The 20,014-nt window shown below is 35.9% G+C and overlaps 1 protein-coding gene across 5 annotated transcripts in view; it reads left to right on the top strand.

Annotated features, from left to right (window-relative positions):
• LOC140506074 (aldehyde oxidase 4-like) overlaps positions 1 to 20,014 on the top strand; it is a 120,231-nt gene that overhangs the window by 44,172 nt on the left and 56,045 nt on the right. For all 5 annotated transcript variants that reach the window (XM_072612832.1, XM_072612833.1, XM_072612835.1 and 2 more), the window contains 5 exons: positions 4,069 to 4,220; positions 5,384 to 5,477; positions 6,609 to 6,715; positions 7,489 to 7,673; positions 14,197 to 14,359. In XM_072612832.1, the coding sequence (XP_072468933.1) occupies positions 4,069 to 4,220; positions 5,384 to 5,477; positions 6,609 to 6,715; positions 7,489 to 7,673; positions 14,197 to 14,359 (701 nt within the window). The remainder of the gene's footprint in view (positions 1 to 4,068; positions 4,221 to 5,383; positions 5,478 to 6,608; positions 6,716 to 7,488; positions 7,674 to 14,196; positions 14,360 to 20,014) is intronic.

The raw sequence follows: 20,014 nt of genomic DNA, 5'->3' as shown, positions 1-20,014 counted from the left end.
ACTGAATATCTACTTTACATTAAATACCAGAGGCACAATAAAACACATCTCTTGCCCTCATGATCCTTATATTCTAATAAAGAGATACAATATGTGCTCAAATATAATTCAAAATAGAAGGTAATCATGTAAAATATATACAATTAAAGTATTAATTAATTAAGATTTATTGTCCAATAGGAAACTTGTCCTCTGCTTGGGGATATAGCTAGACAAAATTAAGAATTGCTTTTGGTGATTTGGCATTTTTCTTGATAGCCAAAATTACAAAATATTTGGAGATAGTATCTTTTGATTTCTCCAAAAATCAATGTATTTCATGCTAAAGAATATCAAATAGATTCTCTACAGGAGCCTCAGCCAGGTGGAATCTGAAACCTCCAGAAATCAGTGATTCAGATGATCTCATTAACCAAGATTGATTGAACATTCCCCTTGTGGAAAAGGCACCAGACTTGGAGTCAGGAGATTTGAGTTTTATTCTTAGATCTTCTGCCCTCTAGTTTGATCTTGAATAAATTATTTTTGTTCTCTGGGCTTCAATATGTTCAAATTTAAAATAAAATGATGAAGCTGAATAAACTCAAAATTTTCTTTTGGCTAAATAATTCCATTAATCCTGCATTTTTCAACTTATTCTTCTTCTTTGGATCTCAATTTTCTGATCTAAAATGAGAGGATTATATGAAATAATCTCTAAGGTCCTGTGTAGTGCTAATATTCTTTTATGTAAACTCTGTAATCTAGGAAAATAAGCAACACTACACCTTTCTAAAAACTTAGTTGAAGTGATACACAAGAATAGAAGATGCCCTTCCTAATGATTTTGCTGCCTTGATTAAGACTGTTTTGTGGATCATCATCACTATCTTTTGGTTTTCATTCTTGCTGCATATGAGCATGTGCCACTGATATCATATTGGGCCAAAAACAATGCTTGAAAATAAACCAGATCTTGAAAAGGATACATACACACACATACATACATGTACATATATATACACATATACATGCATACATACATACACACAAATAGTTTCTCTGTAATCCACTCAAACATACTCAATGTCTGTCATGTTGACTTGAATATAAAGAATGATACAATATACTAGGAAGATATTTAGGTGAACAGATACTCATACCTAGGTCAATCAAATTCAACAAATATCTATGAAGCATTGACTATGTCCAAATCACTGTTCTAGGCACTAGTTATATAAGGACAAAAAGGTGGCAACTTGTGTCCTCCAAGAGTTTATGCTCTTGGAAGAAGAGTTCTATACAAATAACTAAAATTCTGGTTAATAGAATTCAATATATAGCAGAAGTCAAATAGTGAGTTATGTGGATAATTCAAAAGGTCCCCTAAATGAGGGGACAAGAGTAGACTTTCTGGAGGAAGAAGTACCTGCTATGGGCTTTAAGAGAAAGGATTTGTTCCAGATATGGAGAGTGTTGTAAGCAGAGCAGATGAGACAAGATGAGAATAGGGAATCTAGTTGTACAGTATCACTAACATTGTATGAAGTAAAGATCTGGGTGACTTCTATAAATGCTGAAGTGATATAACATTGTGTGTCAAATTTTTTTTTTGTAGAGTATATGTATTGACCACATAAGTTATACCTATTTATACATGGGTTACATAAATGTGATGTGGGAAGGCATGAATAGAAATATCTTTAATATTTCCCATGTCTCTCCAAGGGAGACTTCTTGGCTGGATGGGAGTGAGAGAAGAAGCCACCAAGTTGGCCATTCTGTTCCCTCAAAAAGAGGGAACTATACTAAAATTATATTTATTCTTCCTCCCCTAAAATTATTAATGTAGAGAATTTTTAAAGTTATTTTCCTTATTATCATCCTTTAAGGGGAAGAAGTACCCCAGCTTTCCAAAGATTTGGCTCCTTTCCACCAAATTTTAGTTGCAAAAAAGATCTTCAAAAATAGTGAACAGCAAAACAAAGCAAAACAAAAACCCAAAAAGAGAAAACACTGTATTTTTCCAATCACAGAACAAACAGCAATTAGAGGATTTATGAAAATTAGAATCTACCAGACAATATTAACACAGAGATAATATTTCCCCCAGTAACAAGATAGCTCAACTCAACTAAGTGGGAGTCCCTGATACTCATCCAAGGAGAAATTTTGTGAAGTCTCTAGGAAGGCAAGATGAAAATCAGAGACATCTTGAAATGCCAGTTCCTTGATATATCTGCCTACCACTATCAAAAAGTCTCTCTGAATCTCTCTCTTTTTCTCTCTTACAAGAGAGTCTGCAACTGTATGTGTCCTCTCTTGAGGCAAGCATAAAGAAGGCCCCTCTCCAAAGCTCTTATGTCAACTCCAGGTCTCACACAGGCTCTCCACTTCCAGTCAAATCAAGACATCAACATTTTTAAATGACCGCTATATACACAGCATTGTGATACCATCATCACGGCATCTATCAGTGAGGAAAATCTTATTCAAATGTTCCAACTTTGAATTTCAGTTATATATCTAAGGAGAAATTTCCATTTATCCTACCTAGTTAAAGCTCCCTTTTAGAGCAAAGAAGGAACATAATTACTTTCTAAAATCAAAAGAGCATATGGCACACTCCAACTTCACAGGTCTTTATAAAAACTAATATCAAAAATAGCACAATGTCTTGTCTTTGGCAGGTGCTCAACCAATGTTTGCTGAATTGGTTTAAATTGAAAATGCATTAATTTGGAGAAAATAACATATCTATCTTACTACTTTCATACTTTGGACTTGAAAGAAGAATACACATTCACATACACACACACATTTAAATTAAGCAATCACTTAAACTTTAAACCTCATGGCTAAGCTTTTTCCAAAAATGAAAATAGCTGAAATTCATAGATGAATGGGTAAATATACATGTGGTATTCTTAGAGACAGGCAGAATATAAAAGGCTAGTCTTCTTTATTATTGTTTTTTTTTTAAAAAAAGAGAAATTGCATGACAACAAATTTTAGTCAACTCTCAATTATACCCCGCCAGAGTCTCCTCACTGTGTATTTGACTTTCAACACAAGCTTAAAGTTAGAGGCAAGGACCTTTTTATTCTTCATGGGTTAGTGACTCAGACAATATCATTCACTGGTCATATATACAGGGCATGCCTTATAAATAGACAAAACATATAAGGTTAACATCGTGGTTAGAATAAGTCCAATACTATTTCTTATTTTCCTCTCTACAATCTACATCGTTCAATTTAATTCAGTATACACTCATGTTGTTTCTACTATGTGGAAGCTATGCTAGACTGTGATTATGAAAGCAGAAATGAAACAGCATTCACTATCAACCACCTGGATGAATTCCACAAGTTTCTGCCTTAAGAATCTTATACTGTACTAATGGAATGTAACATATATGCAGTTAAGTAAATACAAAAAAATTTCAAGAGAAGGAAGCTAACAGTTGGGAGATGAATAATCAATTAATTAATCTATCAATAAACATTAATAAACATCCATTATATGGGAGGTACTGTGCTAGACACTGGGGATATAAAAACTGGAAATAAAAGTCTCTATCCTTAAAAAGATTATATTTTCTCAGGGAAGACAGCATGTACACACATGTATAGACACACACACAAAATGCAAAATAAATATAAAGGATTTCTGTTGTTATTTTATTCTTTGATCAAAGGTCCTGATCCTTAGACGATTAAGAAAATCTCTATGCATAAGATTGCACTTGATTTGAGCTAAGAATTATTTTTCAAAAATGAAAACATATAAAATCCATAGATACATAGGTACATAACATATATTCTACTTCCAGAGCCAGGTAAAACATATGAAAATTGTGTTTGTTTGTGTTTTTTTAAGGGAAAATTCATGGCTAAATTTTAAGCTTATATTATCATCTTTTTGAATGATTTCTATTATCCTCATCTGTTCAATGGATACATGTTTGAATGTGTCTAATTCAAATCACCTTCTCTTTCCCCCTAAAAAACTCAACTTGAGGGATCTTTAGTTTCTGTCATTCTAAATAAACTTGACCACTAAAAAATCCATTTGTCTTAATTGTAGGTGTGACAATAGGGGCTGGATGTACTCTGGCTGAAATGAAAGAAATTTTGACTTCTGTAGTTTCAAACGAGCCAAAAGAGAAGACTAAAACATACCGTGCTCTCCTGAAGCACTTGCGAACACTGGCTGGACAGCAGATCCGGAACATGGCTGTGCGTCCCTTTTAAAAAAATTTTTCACAATTAGAATCTCTAGTTAGATATATCTAGTCCTGTCAGAAAAACAGTGATGTAGCTTTTAGACAAAGTCCAAGTCAATAATGACAAGCACCCATTATGATTTAAATGGTCTTGTGTTGCAAAATAAGAGGCAGGGAAAGTAGTAGGAAGAACACTGTCCTAAGAAATCAGAAAACTTGGGTTCTAATTCTAGGTGTCTACAATTGACTCATCATGAAATCTTGAACAAGCCACTTCTCCTTGGGGTATAGTAGAAGGAGCACTGACTTGAGTAAGATAAACTGAGTTCAAATCCTACCTCTATTACCTATTCTTTTATGGCCTTGGGCAATTGTCTTAGCATCCCTGCGCCTCACTTTCTTCATGTGTAAAATGAAAGGCAATGGACTAGATGATAACTGAAATAATTCCTACTGATTTTAGAGCTATAATCCCATGATCCCTCACTGGGCCTCAAATTTCCCATTTGTAAAACAAGGGGAGGTATTAAATGATTGCTAAAGCTCTTTTCAGCTCTTAAATCAATGTTTCTGTTAGATACAATGGCATCATATTTTTATGACTTAGTACACATGAGTCTGTGTTGCCAAATATCTCCTGTGTAAGTTGTTTTTGTTTGTCTAGCACTTTCTATCTTGAGGTCAAAGACTAGGTATGGAAATTGATCTCTTAGTCTTTCTGCACATCCCCTTCTTTCCCCTAAATCAGAGTCAGTCACTTTAGGATCTAGCATAGAAACTAGACCTTTGCTGATTCTGCTCTATAGATTTAAAAAAAAAAAAAAAAGACATGTATAGCCCTCCCAGAAGCTGGGAGTAGGTAGGTGGTACAGTGGACAGAGCACTGGTCCTGGAGTCAGGAAAATCTGAGGTCAAACCCTGGCTTAGACACTACACTAACTGTGTGAACTTGGGCAATTTGCCTCATTTCCTCTGTTTGCTTCATTCGCTATTTGCCTCAGATTGTCATCTGTAAAATGGGGACACATTGGAGAATGGCAAACCACTACAGTATGTTTGACAAGAAAAGCACAAATAGGCAGACAACTGAATGAGTGAGCACATTCTTCCCAAAGCATATAATCAGCAATTAGAGATGAAAATATTTATATATTTCTTTTCATTTCTTTTTTGTAGACTTTAGGGGGGCATGTGGCAAGTAAACATGATTATTCTGACATCAACCCCATTCTAGCAGCAGGGAAGGCCATCCTCAATCTAATCTCTAAAGGTAAGATACCAAATTGTCTGTTTGCTTTGTAAATGTTATTGGTAGTTAAGTAGAAGCCTATCATAAATCATTCATTTTGAATGAAAATTATCCTGTGGTCCCAAATCAGCAAGTATTCAATTTAGTCTCCTTACAAAGATGAGTTCTTTGAGAGCAGGGGATGATTTTTGCTTTTGTATGCCTGGCATACTGCTTGGCACAGAGGTGGCACCTGATAAATATTTGTTGAATTGAATGGCATCAAACATCTACCTGAAACTACAGACAACATCTAACCGGTTCATAAATTTTAGACCAATTATCCAATATCTGACTAATTTTTTTTCCATTTTCTTCTTGCATATTTAGCGTCATGTAGCTATAATTTAGACTTTACCAAAATCTTTTTGTTGAGAAAGATACATTAGTTGTCACTGGATTTTCTATTTCAAACTATTATTGCTTCTTCTTACTTCAAAATATCTGTGATTTCATGGAAATAGATGAAATCCTTTCACCCACGTAAATCACAACCTTTCCATGTCTTATCAAACGATCTTTATGAGTCACTATGGAAAAAAATAAAGCAAAGCAAAATCACCTGCTGCCTAGATTTCTGGAGATGAACGTCTTTGCACAAGAGACAACAGACATACCTCATTTGCAGACGTGTACACAAAGCCTTTACAGTATATTAGGATCTGTCAAAATTACTATTCCTCCACCATCACTTTGTAGAACTCAGTCACCCCAATAAAGCATCATCCATGAATTTAGTGGAAACTAAAATTTTTAATAAGTTTTTAAAATTTCTAAGTCTCAAGAGAAGGCAATTTTTTCTTGAAGGTCTTTCCATTAAAGATGAAATAATATTTGCCAGGCACATTAATTTTTTCTCTTATTTAACAATACATAACCCTAACCCTAAATACACTGACTTCCTTAGAGTAAAAATAGTATACATTTTTAAAAAATTTTAAAAAATCGGATTTAACATGTACATACAACTGAGGATTACAGAACTGAGGGATTTCTTTTCTTTACCTACATGTAATTTTTTTAAAATGTAGATTCAAAAACTTTATCCTTAAAAAACATAGGATACTCTGTGGTTTGTGAAATTCTTTTTCAAACAAATATTTTCTCCAACAGAAGGAAAACGGCAAATCCTTATAGAGCAACTTTTCACTCCATCTCTCAAGGAAGAACTTCATGATGGAGAGATTATTTACTCTGTTGTCATTCCCAAACTCCACAGGGTGAGTACTTTCTTCATTGATCACCTATGTCTATGCCATCACAATTGGCCATTTGAAAAAATGATTAAATTGCTGCTTAACAGAATAGGTTGTTGCTCCAGTAGTAAAATCAACTACCTCACCAGAGAGACATTGCAGTTCCCTTACAGCTAAGTGTCATTCTAAGTGTCCTGTTGGCTTACACTGATTTCCACAATGTGACTGTTTTCTTAGAATAAACACCTTCTGCCCTCGGAACTTTAAGTACTACCCTATTGGTCCTTGATAAACTTGTCACTTCTACTTGTGTCTCTCCATGGCCAAGCCAGGCCATGGTGTCCTTGAGCATGGACCTCCTTAGTCCATGGCTATTTTCCCCAGACTTCCTCTCTCTTTCTGAATCTCCTCTTCCAAATCTCCTACATATAACTTCCCATGACTTGTCAAGGTAAGCTGACAACCTGAATACTATTTGACAATCCTCAGACAGAGATCCAGTTACTTCCTTTCTGATGCCCCTGATAGATGCAGGGTATACTCAGCGGTATGAGACAACTGCCACCACTTCTTCCAGTTACTACAATAACTACAGTTAAAATGAGAATGTTTTAGGTTCTTCCATCAAGCATGTTATCACTTACATAGAGTCTCATTTGTTTGATCCCCTTCAGTATAAAAATTCAGATTAATGTTGTATTCAAGATATTGATGAGAGCAAGGATAAAAGACTTTTATTTTAATTCTATATGTTTCCCATGTCATAGGATAATAATTTAGAACTTTTCTCTTTTTAGTGGGACTTTATAACTGCCCAACGACAAGCACAGCGTTTAGAAAATGCCTTTGCAATTGTTAATGCTGGAATGAGAGTCCAATTTAGAGAAGGAACAAACTCTATTAAGGACCTTAAGATGTTCTTTGGAAGGGTTGGTCCTACCACAGTCTCAGCAAGCAAAACTTGTGAGCAGCTCATTGGCAGGTATGTTGAAAGACATGGGATGAAATCACCATTTTCTAATTTAAAACAATCACTATTTTAAAAACTACATGTCTTCTATCATTTGAGCAGTGCTTGAATATTGTACTTCAATATTTTAGGGATTATTCACCTCAGCAGTGTAAGTATCTCCTTACTGATGAGTCATAACTTCTCCATGAATTTTGTCAAGCCCAGAGTTTGGTCTAAGAAAGACAAAGAGAATTAGGTTGTATGTTTGCTTTTATTTCTCTCAAGATGGCACCATGCATGTGGAGCTGCAGTCAGAACAGAGCTTGCTTTGGGATTCATCTACACAGATTATAAATCCATGAAGCAAGGAAGTGCCCCTGACTCAGGAAGACTGTCCAAACTTAATCCAGTCTTGTGATTGGTGACATAGCAGGAGGATTTGGGGTTTACTCAGGGAGGATTTCCCTGGATTATTGATTTGTCAGTCCAGAAGGGCTCAAATTGTCCTCTCTGATTGACCGGTTCAGGCTTTCCACCTTCTTTGGGGGATGAGGGGCTCAAGTGGGTCTCACAATCTTTATAAATTATTGTAGCCAAAAGAAAAATAATGATCTAGTGGTTAACTTTCTTGTGATGATTCTTCCTCAATTGGTTCTCTGAAAAAGAAGGCATTCTAAATCAGAAAAGGGTGATGGGCCTTCATTTTAGGCATGGATAAAGAATCAGGTATGGAAGCATGCCATAAGTGACAGCTAGGTAGTTCAGTGAATAAAGTAGATAAATATGACTTGGAATCATAAAGACCTGAGTTCAAATCCAGGTCCAGATGCATATTAGCTATGGGACCCTGGACAAGTCACTTAAACTCTGTTTGCATCTATCTTTCAGAGTTGTTGTGAGAATCAAATGAGATAATAGTTGTAAATTAGCACAGTGCTTCAAACATAGGATATAAATGCTTATTTTCTGTCCTCCTTCCCTCATGCATTGTGATCTTCTAATTACTTCATATGTTATTGGACCCTGGACAAGATGCTTAACTTTGCTGAGTCTGTTCCCACATCTGAAAAAATTAGAGGTAATGATATTCAGTCTAAGAGATAGCATTGCGTATTTCAGAAAAGGCCAGCCTTGGCACCAGGAATTTGTTGTTGTTCAGTTATTGGGTCATGTCTAACTCTTTGTGATCCCAGAAATTTGTTCTTGGGGTTTTCTTGGCAAAGGTACTAGAGTGTTTTGTCATTCTCTAGCGTGTCCCCATTTTACAGTTGAGAAATTAAGGTTAAAAACAAAAGGTTAAGTGACTTGTAAGTTCCTAAGGCTGAATTTGAAATCAGGTCTTCCTGACTCTAAGCACAGTGTTCTATCCACTGCACCATCTAGCTGCCCCTAGTCAGGAAGGTTCAAGTCCTGCCTCTGACACCCCTCAGTGCTGCACACAACTCTTTAAAAGTATAAATTGAGCATGAGTTGCTTATCTTTACCACTGGAGAACTTTTTTTCTAATGGGGAGTTCCCCACATGAAAGAAATCACTTATTAATGAATCCCCCCCAATGCCTGACCTACTCACAATTTTGTCTGATGATCTAATAGGATGATATAAATAAAATACTTTTAAACTATAAAGTATTATAGTACGCATGTTGTTGCTAGTGAGGTTTGCATAATCATCTGAGCCTAAGACCAAGGCCATGACGTTAAATTCTTTTGTAACCTTTTCATTCCTGACTCAATTCTGGATGTGCAATGGCAAAACAGAGGCTCAACTTCTTAGTCTTTGAATTTTCCCTCTATTATTCTCTACTACTGGTCTTCAAAATGGGATGTCCAAGATATAGGGGTACAGAAAGAAAATATTAGAACTCTATTTATGTAGGTAGCCTGGAGTAGTGGATAAAGAACTGGCCTCAGAGTCAGAAAGATCTGAGCTTAAGTCCCTCTGACACTTACTGACTTTGTGGCCTTGTGTAAGTGAATTCATTTATTGCCCTTTAAGACTTTAAGGTGTAGGAGAGTTGCCAAACAGCTTAAGCAGAGTTAATCTCTTCACCACATGCTCCCTATGCAAATAAAATAATCAATTTGTCCCTATATCTATTTGGACGTAAGGAGTGTTGGTGTGCTGTTTCTGTTTTGTTTCATACATAACCCTTGTAGATTATGTATGTTCCCATGGATCTAAATGAAGTTTGTAATGAGGCAAGAATAGACAACCCTAGCATCTTTCCCCCCTCATCATTCATCAAGGAGACTTTGATTCCCTCCAGGAGGTGAAATGGGACATTGGGTCAAAAGGTCCTTCTCCTCTCCTCAGAGAGAAGAGGTACTGAACTAGAGATACATCTATCTTTTCCATTAATGTCATTAGCTTAGGGAATATAATTTTTAGGTTCAAATTAAACTCCTGATTGTTGTTCCTTAATGAGAACCGAGGCACCAAAGCCTTACATTCCGCTGGATGCCAGTCATAAAATGAGCACATTTAGTGAATAGCAAATAAATACAACAAACCAAAAGCAAACAGAAATCAGGGAAAGTAAATAAAGAAGAATATACACCATGTAATTTAGTATCAAGGAGCTCTCCCATTGGGAGTGAAAAAAATCTAGTTTATAAGACAGAGAGAAAGAGGGAGAGGGAGAGGGAGAGGGAGAGGGAGAGAGAGAGAGAGAGCGAGAGCGAGAGCGAGAGCGAGAGCGAGAGAGAGAGAGAGAGAGAGAGAGAGAGAGAGAGAGAGAGAGAGAGAGAGAGAGAGATTTCACCAAGGGGAAAATTTCCCAGTCTTTAGTGTAGCAAGCTTAGGATAGGGACATGATAGAGAATACCAATTCCTCTCATAGAAACCTCTTTTCATAGTCTTTCTCTCACTTTAGTGAACTAAAAAGAGATGGGAATGGAAATTTCTCTTGAAGCTAGAAATCAGAAGAACCCCAGATCTCTCTGCACCCTACCTCTTGCATACGCACAGGACATTTAGTAATCAGTCTCTATCAATGGGGAGAAAGTCCTATATAACTAGCCTTTCTAGCCAAGGAATATATACATATTTATTTATCTATACACACATATATATCACATATGTATATATAAAATTACACACATATATGTATAATTACAGACATATATGCATGTATATATAAATACATATATATTTATTCTTTGTCTTTATAAAACGTGAAAGGATCTTCATTAACATGGAATATACAGATTGATCCTCATGCTCTCATTTGGTCCATATGTCAGATGGTCATATTTCATAAACAATGCTCAAAGTTATCTTGAGAGAAGAATGGGAGTTTCATGTTACAAAGAATTTGAGAGAGACCCCCTCATTCATCTGCTTCTAGTATATTGCATTTTATATTTGCCTAGTTAAGTAGATTTATGGATTATACCATCCTGTTGTTCAGTCATTTCAGGCATGTCTGACCCATTTGAGGTTTTCTCGGGAAAAATACTGGAATGGTTTGTCATTTCCTTCTCCAATTCATTTTATGGATGAGGAACTGAGGCAAACACAGACAAGCAATTTGCCCACACAGCTAGTAAGTGTCTGAGGCAGTATTTGAACTCAAGAAGATGAATCTTTCTGACTTCAGGCTCAGCACTCTATCCACTACACCCTCTAGCTGCCCTTTATATCATCTAGTTCTAAATTCATCTTCCAAAAATGTATAATTGCCTTTAAAAAGACAACTGAAAATTTCTTTTGTAGTAGAGGTCATACTTATAACACAAACATAAGTGAAAAACAAGAAAATGAAAGAACTAACACTATTCTCAGTGTAGGCTCTTTGATGAGCTCAAAGCCACGATGATCCTACTCAGTCTTTATTTTATAAAATTTCAATAAACTTAATGATCAATGTTTAGAAGCCTCTTTTGAGATTTTTTTTTTCAATAGTGAAAGGCAAAAATCCACATGCCTTTGGGGAAATGCTTCTTCTTGTGGTAAAAATCATTACTCTAAAACAAATGATAGCAAACTAAAATTTGTCTTTTGTCAGTAGATGCTATTGGAAGATACATAGACAGCATTATGAAAATTTTGAAGACATGAATGTTGGAATACATTATAAAATATGTGAAGTTTAGAGATAAAATACAGATTTTCTATTATTTGTCAGCATACAGTGTATACTAGATTCTATTTATTTTCATTAGGTTCTATTTTAAAAAAAATATATGAAGAACCTTGTTTTTGTAAATCGCTAAAGGGAAGACTACAAGTAATCATCTGACATATGGATCAAAGATACCTCCTTCACAGTAAATGATTTCTTTAATAAAAAACTAATGTTTTATAGGGAAACTGTTTAAGTGTAGCCACTAATGGAGTTGATGCTTTGTCTAGCATTTTAAAAAAAAGTATAGGATAAGATTATGAGGATACACTTATACCTTTCCACTCATGTCACTTGGGAAGGGAAAAGAGACCAGTAGCAGAAGTCAGAAAAGAACCATAGAGAGTGAAAGTAAACATGCTTCTTTCTCCTTATCACCCATCTCTTTGTACTCTCCTTACCACACATGAAATTCATTAACTGAATTATTCACTGGTGGCATTCCAGCTGTATGACTCTGAGCAAGTCACTTAATCTATCTTAGCCTCAGTTTCTTCATGTATAAAATGGTGGTGATTACATCTACCTCCCAGAATTATTCTGAGGATCAAATATTATATTATTAAAATAAAACTTATTTGCCATTGAGGCAAAGAAGTTAGAGCTAGAAATGCATACATTTTCACAGAATGTTATCAAGATTGTTGCATCATGCAAAATCAAGATATTTTAATAGTCTAATCTTTAAAATACTTTATAGTGAGATGGATAGTAAAAATGAATGTCTTTTATACATTTTAAAGATTTGTTGATTATGTTATGACAAAGAGGTATTAAATTTAATATGTTATGCATTTTTCTTTTTTTAAAAAAAGTATTCCAATTTGGCTGACACTTTTTTTTTCTGATGACATATAGTTGTCAGTATTACGCTACCTAGCAGATGTTTGTGGAAAAAGGAAAACCACAGGATCTGTCTCTTTAAGATAAAGGTGACATTTTAACAATGAGTGAGAAAAAGTAAGATGATTATCTATCTATCTATCTATCTATCTATCTATCTATCTATCTATCTATCTATCTATCTATCTATCTGACTCCCCTTTACCTAATATTTCTTTCTACTATATTAATAAAATTTATATCACCATAAATGGACTCCTCAGTAGCAAATTAGTTGCTTGGTGAGGCACATTACATTTTGGGGGTATTAAAATGTTTCTTTTCAGTACATTTTGAAAATGAAAATGAGATTATTCTCATAAGTACTTGTAAAAGCAAGCAAAGTGGGATTTTTGTTTTCTCTTGGACTTCAGTTTCCCAGGCTCAGGCTCATTGAAAGCATCTGAAGGATTGATCTCCTTTGAACCCTGATAGTTCACAGCTATGCTGAGTCATGTAGGTTTCATGCCTACTGACTCTGAGCCAATGAGGAGTCAAGTCTTTGTTATATATACTGGGAGGTTGGTATTTTACTTTGGGGGCTTGTTTATGAGAAGAACTTTGTGATTTCCTGGTCAAGGAGAAGAACTCTGTGATTTCCTGGTCAAGCCGCTGAGTAGCCATATGTTCAGACGTCTGATTGCTCAGATGTAAATGGTCTCTCAATTCAGGAATGTATGTGTGTGTTTGTCCTTCATTGCCGAAGAAGACCATGCCATCAGAGAAATGATGACATGACTTGCATTTGACTGTTTTGAGTGAGGGAAGGCTCTGCAGGTCACCAGCCTCACTTCTCCTCCAGAACCATCTGAATCCAGTGACCAGATATTCATTAGAATGACTGGAGATGACCCAGGATGAGGCAATTGGGGTTAAGTGACTTGCCCAAGGTCACACAGCTAGTGAGTGTCAAGTGTCTGAGGTGAGATTTGAACTCAAGTCCTCCTGACTCCTGCACTGGTACTCTATCCACTGTACCACCTAGCTGCTCCAAGGAATGTATGTAAAGTGTATAGCAATATTGCTTTGATTCAGGCAGTAGAGCCTTGTCTCTTGTTCTTTATTTCTCTGCTTATATTTTCTTTGTATTTTCTCTGAAGTTCAGGGTGCTGACTTTTTCTCTGAACTAGTGAATGTAATTAAAAATGATTGTTGACCCCTTAAATGGCTATCTTTCCTAGTAAAGCAGATTTAAGAACCTGTGCTAGCAGCCATCTTGGGTATGCTAGGGTATGTGCTGTTACACCACTATGGAACAGGTTGCTAAAAATTTGTTATTGTTCAGTTGTATCCAGCTTTGAGTGATCCCATTTGTGGTTATCTTGGCAAAAACACTGGATTAGTTTGCCATTCCTTGTTCAACTCATTTTACAGATGAGGACCTGAAGCAAACATGGTTAGGTGATTTGCCCAGGGTCACAGGGCTAGAAGTGTCTGAGGCCAGATTTGAGCTCAGAAAGATAAGTCTTCCTAACTTCAGGCCTGACGCTCTATCCACTGAACTACCTACACAGCATGTTAACTATGTCCACTCTTTTCATCTAGACAATGGAATGATGAAATGTTGAGCAAGGCTTGCAGACTGGTGCTAGATGAAATTCACATTCCACCAACAGCTGTAGGAGGCATGATGGAATATAAAAGAACCTTGATGATCAGTTTCATCTTCAAATTCTACCTCAAAGTGCAAAGAGAACTGCATAAGCTGGTAAGCCAGTTTTTTCCATCTTGAAGTTCACTGATATTTGGGTATGCGTTGTTGAAACTAATCTGTGAAGTATATTTTTTTCCATAGCAGTCTTCAATGACATGTTTTTAAACCTTAGCTTTGCTATCAGTTTTTTACTTATATAAATATTTACATAATATAATGTATATTGTATTGTATTACATAGCATTATATTAAATATTATATTACTATATACACATATATGTATATATATATTTAAATTTATATTGTACAATCTATTGTACAATGGTAAAAGATCTTACAACTGTTATTTCATGTCTGACCTGCAAAACCTGAGTTTCAGGTATTTGCACAGGATTTCTGAAGTAGAAAGTGCATCCACCCATTCAGTGCCAGCTAAAGCACATCCTTAATGAGGAAGAAAAGTTTCAAGGTTTGGCCTTAGGGCCAGAGTCTGACTGTATAAAGGAGAAAAATGAGCTTGGTGGTAGTAGTGCAGGGAAAAAATTTTAGCAGTGGACTACACACATGCTTTTCCATATGTCATCTGGGGAAGAGGAAATAGAGCAGTGGCAGAGGTCATAAAGGAACTAATGAGGGTGAAAATGAGTGTCCTTTTTTTCCTTCCTGAAAATGTACTCTACTGTCTCTAATAGCAATTTCTTCAGTCACCCAAAGGATCTACCTTAAGTACAAAGCTAAACCAGAATATGGAACTGGGAAGGCAATTTTTCTGTCTAATTTCAATACATGAGTCAGCTGAAACTTTAGTGATAAGAGAAGTGTTGTCAGGGAGAAAGACTGATGGTGAAAGATTCTAGAAGAGATGAGTGGCAATGTAATGAAGGAGAGAGGTGAATGGGTTAGCTTTAGCAAGAAAGAATCCCATTCCTTTCTCTGAGGCTGAAATGAAGGAAGAAAGAATGAATGAGGACATTTAAAAGGTTTAAACAGATAGACAAGGGTAATTCACATTGGATCTTAATATTCTTAGTACAGTAAGAAGTGAGGTCATCTTCTTAGCTAAGTTGGAGGGAGTGGAATTGAGGATTTTATAAGAGATGATAAGATTTGGAATTTCACACTGTGTGAATGCCATAGGGAAGTTAGGAGAAAAGGTAGATTTAGGGGAAAAGATATTGAGTTCTATTTTAGAAATTTTGAGTTGAAAATGTTTATGAAGCTTCTAAGTGGAGACATTTAGCATATAGTGATGTGAGATGGAAAATAAGGTGATTGATGAGTCCCAGCTGTGCATAGGGATGCTGATTGAATGTGTGGGTACTGATCAGACAATCAAGAAAAAGAGTACAGAGATAGAAGAGGAGAAGCGCTAGGATAAAACTAGGGATATACATAAAGTTTCTTCCCTACACAATAGGAGGTGTGTAGCTAATGCAAAAGTGACTGAAAAAGATTCATTCTAGATGACTGAAGGAGAACAAGAGGATAGCAGCATTACAGAAACCTAGAGAGGAGAGATTATCAAGAAAAAGATATTAGATGCAGCAGAGATCAAGAAGTATGCTAACTGAGAAAAGACCATCATGTTTAACAATTAGGAGATTATTGTAGAGTTTGGAAAGAGCAATTTCAGGCAAATGATGGGGTTAGATTGAGATGGGTCAAGAATGGAGTGGGATGTTAAGTGAAAATAATGTGTATGGAAAGTTCTTCCTTGGAGTTTTGGTTGACAAAGGGAGGAGGAACACACAGCAATTGCTTGAGAGAATGACAAGGTTAAATAGATTTTTTTAAAAGATGGGAGAGGTTTGGGCTTATTCATAAACCGAAAGGATGGAACTGGTGGATAAGGAGAAATTAAAGATTAAAGAGAAAGATTATCAAAGGGGCTAGCTCCTCCAGGATACAGAAGGCAACAGGACTAAGAAGATAAGTACAAGGGTGAACCCTGGCACAGCCCTCCCTCACTTAAATCCAATCCATTTGCTTGCCATGGCATCACCTCCCTGATGTCATGATCCTTTTTGAGTAAAGACAAGCAGCAGCAACTGTGAACCTTGGCCAAGAGAAGGACCACTTTTTTCTCTCAGAAGAAAGGGGAAGAGAATCATAGAGTATTTGGGGAGAAGTAATATGGAGGGGATTTGAGGAGCAGAGCTGGGGAAAAGAATGCTGACAATGAATAGACTCATTTTTTTTTTTTTTGGTAAAATATAAGGGAAAGTCTTTTTCTGAGAGGGAGAAGATGGAGTAGAAACTTGATGAGAAAAGAGATGACCTAAAGCATCTATTGTGGGGAGTGATCAGGAAATCAATCAAGGAAGAATAAAAGCTCAAAATAATATGGAGGTTGCAACGTACTTTATGTAGCATCCATTTTTAGTGGATCCAGTGACAACAGTTGTGTGACTGCTTCCTGCAACATTCAGCAGGAATGAGTAGAGAGAATGATGGGTTAATCCAAAGTTAGGGTTAGGAAAGTCCACAATAATACACCCTATAATTTTCACTCAATTATTGCTTCAGTTTACTGAAATATATGCTTTTACTTTTCCTCCTTCTCTCTGGAGCATGACTTCTATTTATCTTACAGCAGAATCTCTAATTCTTGTTATCATCCTTCTCCAAGGCCTCTTGGAATCCTGTTATCTCAAGTTCCTCCAAGAGGCTATGATAGTCACTAAATCTGGAAGGCTGAATAAATTTGTTTTTTCTCCAAAGAAATCCTCCCATTGAAGTTAATAATCAAGGAGCTTTCTGTGATACTTTCACAACTAGCACTCCAATAACCTGTCTTCCAGTAACAACAAACCCTGAATTACAATGACTTTTTCTGTTATGTTAACCAATCACAAGAGGAGTCTCATACTATATCCAAATGGTATTCTTAGTTCAAACAAAATCAAATCTCAACATCACACATAATAATCTTTTCTAGTGGTTCTCAATCATAGTACCCATCAATGTGTCCTGGTATGTAAACTATAGTTGTAAATTGAAAAATTAAATTAATAATCTGGCCTTTCTGTAAAGGGTGTAGTAAACTCCTGGCCCCAGAGGACACATAGCTTTATAGGGGTCCTCCAACTTAGACCTAAGTAAGCAGACTTGTCTGATCATGTACCTCATAAACTATTTTTCTTCTAAATACTGGATAGCAAAATGGTAGGCCAATTTGCCCTGGATCTTGGCCCCTTGGTGCTCTCCATGCACCAGCAATATCAAATAATGCATTTTGCTTCTGATGCTCATCCTGTAGTGTATGCTCGCCATTACTGTTATTATCAGCTTGCCCAGAAGAATATAAGTAAACCACTTGAAGCTGCCATTTGAAAACCAATCATTTGCTCAAAGTTTTCTTTTTTTGCCATTTATGGTGAAAGACAGATTCTATTCCAACTCATTTACATGATGAACTATCCAATGACCCTGACTTTCCACCAAATTTCAAGCTATAGTACCTTTGTCCTCTTTACCTTCCAACTGATTGATCCATTAATCAGTAAATTATTTATCAAAGGAATATTAAGTACCAACTCTATGCTGGATACTAGTGTTATAAAGAAAAGAACAAAACAGCCAGCAAACAATTATGAGCACTACTTACCTGCCTGCCAGGCACTATGTTAGATATTGCAGAAAGAAAGAAAGGCAAAAATATGATGCCTTACCCCAAGGAGCTCACATTCTTTTTTTTTTTTTGAACTGGGAAAGAAGGAGTTATTTATAGAAAAATGGCAAACATAATCTTACAAGGAATTTTCAAACTCTATAAACATGTAAATCCACAAAAATGACTTCTATAAATTGCAAATCTAATTTTAAAAGATAATCCTAAATATACAAGACATGCAAAACTCCTATAAATATGATGGAATATAAATAGAAGGCAGTGAGGCATAGTGATAGAATGCTGGCCAAGAGTCAGGAAAACTTGGGCCCTAACCTCTCTTTACCCCATTTTTTCTCATCTGTAAAATAGCACCTTCCATTTTTTCACTTAAATAATTTATTTAAATAAGTCATATTTGAGTTGTTTTATTTTATTATTTTTTTATTATTTTGTTTGTTTTCAATGTTCTATAATCACTTCCATGTAACTTAGATTTTTTTCCCCTCCTTTCCCTCTCTATCCTCTCTTCCTCCCCATTCCCTGCCTGAGACGGCACACAATTTTATATAGGCTTAACACATACATTCCTATTAAATACATTTTTACCTTAGTAATGTTGCATAGAAGAATTAAAGTGAGTGGGAAAAATCATAAAACAAATCAAAACATAATACAAAAGAAAATGATCTGCTTCATTCTGCAATTGAATTCCATTGTTCTTTCTCTGGATGTGGAAGGCATTTTGCCTTAAGAGACCATTGGGAAATTTTTAAGTTCTTGCATTGCAATGAAGTACTAAGTCTACCAGAAAAAAATGCTTGCACACTGTGGTTGCTGCTGTGTACAAAGTTCTCCTGGTTCTGCTCCTTTCACTCAGCATCAGTTCATATAAGTCTTTCCAGGCCTCTCTGAAGTCTTTCTGTTCATCATTTCTTATAACACAATGGTATTCCATTACATTCATATACTACAGTTTATTCAGCCATTCCCCAGTTGATGGACATCCCCTTGCTTTCCAGTTTTTGGCCACCAAAAAGAGTGCTGCTATAAATATTTTTGTACATTTGAGACCCTTTCCCATTTTTATAATCTCTTGGGGATACAGTACTAGAAGTGATATTGCTGGGTCAAAGGATATGCACATTTTTGTAGCCCTTCGGGCATAGTTCTAAATTGCTCTCCAGAATGGTTTGATCAGCTCACAGCTCCACCAACAACGAATTAGTGTTCCAACTCTCCCACATCTTCAAGGAGTTCATATTCTCATGGAAGAGAACTTACTAACCACTATGTATATACAAGATATATAAGGGAAGGTAATCTAAGAGAAAACAAATTAGCAAGGGGAGGGACTAGGAAAAGCCTTTTATAGAACGTAAGATTTGATTTAAATCTTGAATGAACCTAGGGAAGCTTGGAAATAGAGGAAAGGAAGAAGAGTATTCCAGGCATCAAGGACAGCTAGTACAAAAACATTAAGTCAGGATATAGTGTATAAACTTATGTGGGCCAGCATACCACATTGAAATGTGTATAGAGAGAGGTAAAGCACAATATGGCTATAAGTGTAGAGAGGAAACAGGTTATGAAAAGTTTTATGTCAACCAACAGATTTTTATTTGATCCTAAAAGAAACAGGGAGTCATTGAAGTTTTAATCAAGAGAGTTTAACATATTGAGACTTAATCTTTAGAAAAATCATTTTGGCAGCTTAGTGAAGAATGGACTGGAATGAAAGAGAGATCTGAGGCAGGGGAAAAAAACCAGAAGACAATAATCTAGGTGAGAGGTAATGAAGTAATAGAAGGAGATAATTGTGTGAGTGGAGAAGATGGGACATATACAAGAGTTGTTGTGAAGGTAGAAACAAGACTTAATAACTGATTGTATGTGTGGGATAAATGAGAATGAGGATGACAGTAATATTGCGAACTTAGTGACTGTGAAGATATTAGTACTTTAGACAATAACAGAGAAATACACAAAGTTAGACAAGATCATCTTGCAGAGAGGCATTATAGGCTGGCGTTGGGTTGACCAGGAAAAGCTTCATGCATGACGTGGCACTTGAGGTGAGTCTTGAAGGAAATGAGTGA

The sequence above is a fragment of the Notamacropus eugenii genome, chromosome 5 (assembly GCF_028372415.1).
Source record: "Notamacropus eugenii isolate mMacEug1 chromosome 5, mMacEug1.pri_v2, whole genome shotgun sequence".
In the NCBI taxonomy this organism is placed as follows: Eukaryota; Metazoa; Chordata; class Mammalia; order Diprotodontia; family Macropodidae; genus Notamacropus; species Notamacropus eugenii.
This window is presented reverse-complemented; position numbering and strand designations above follow the sequence as displayed.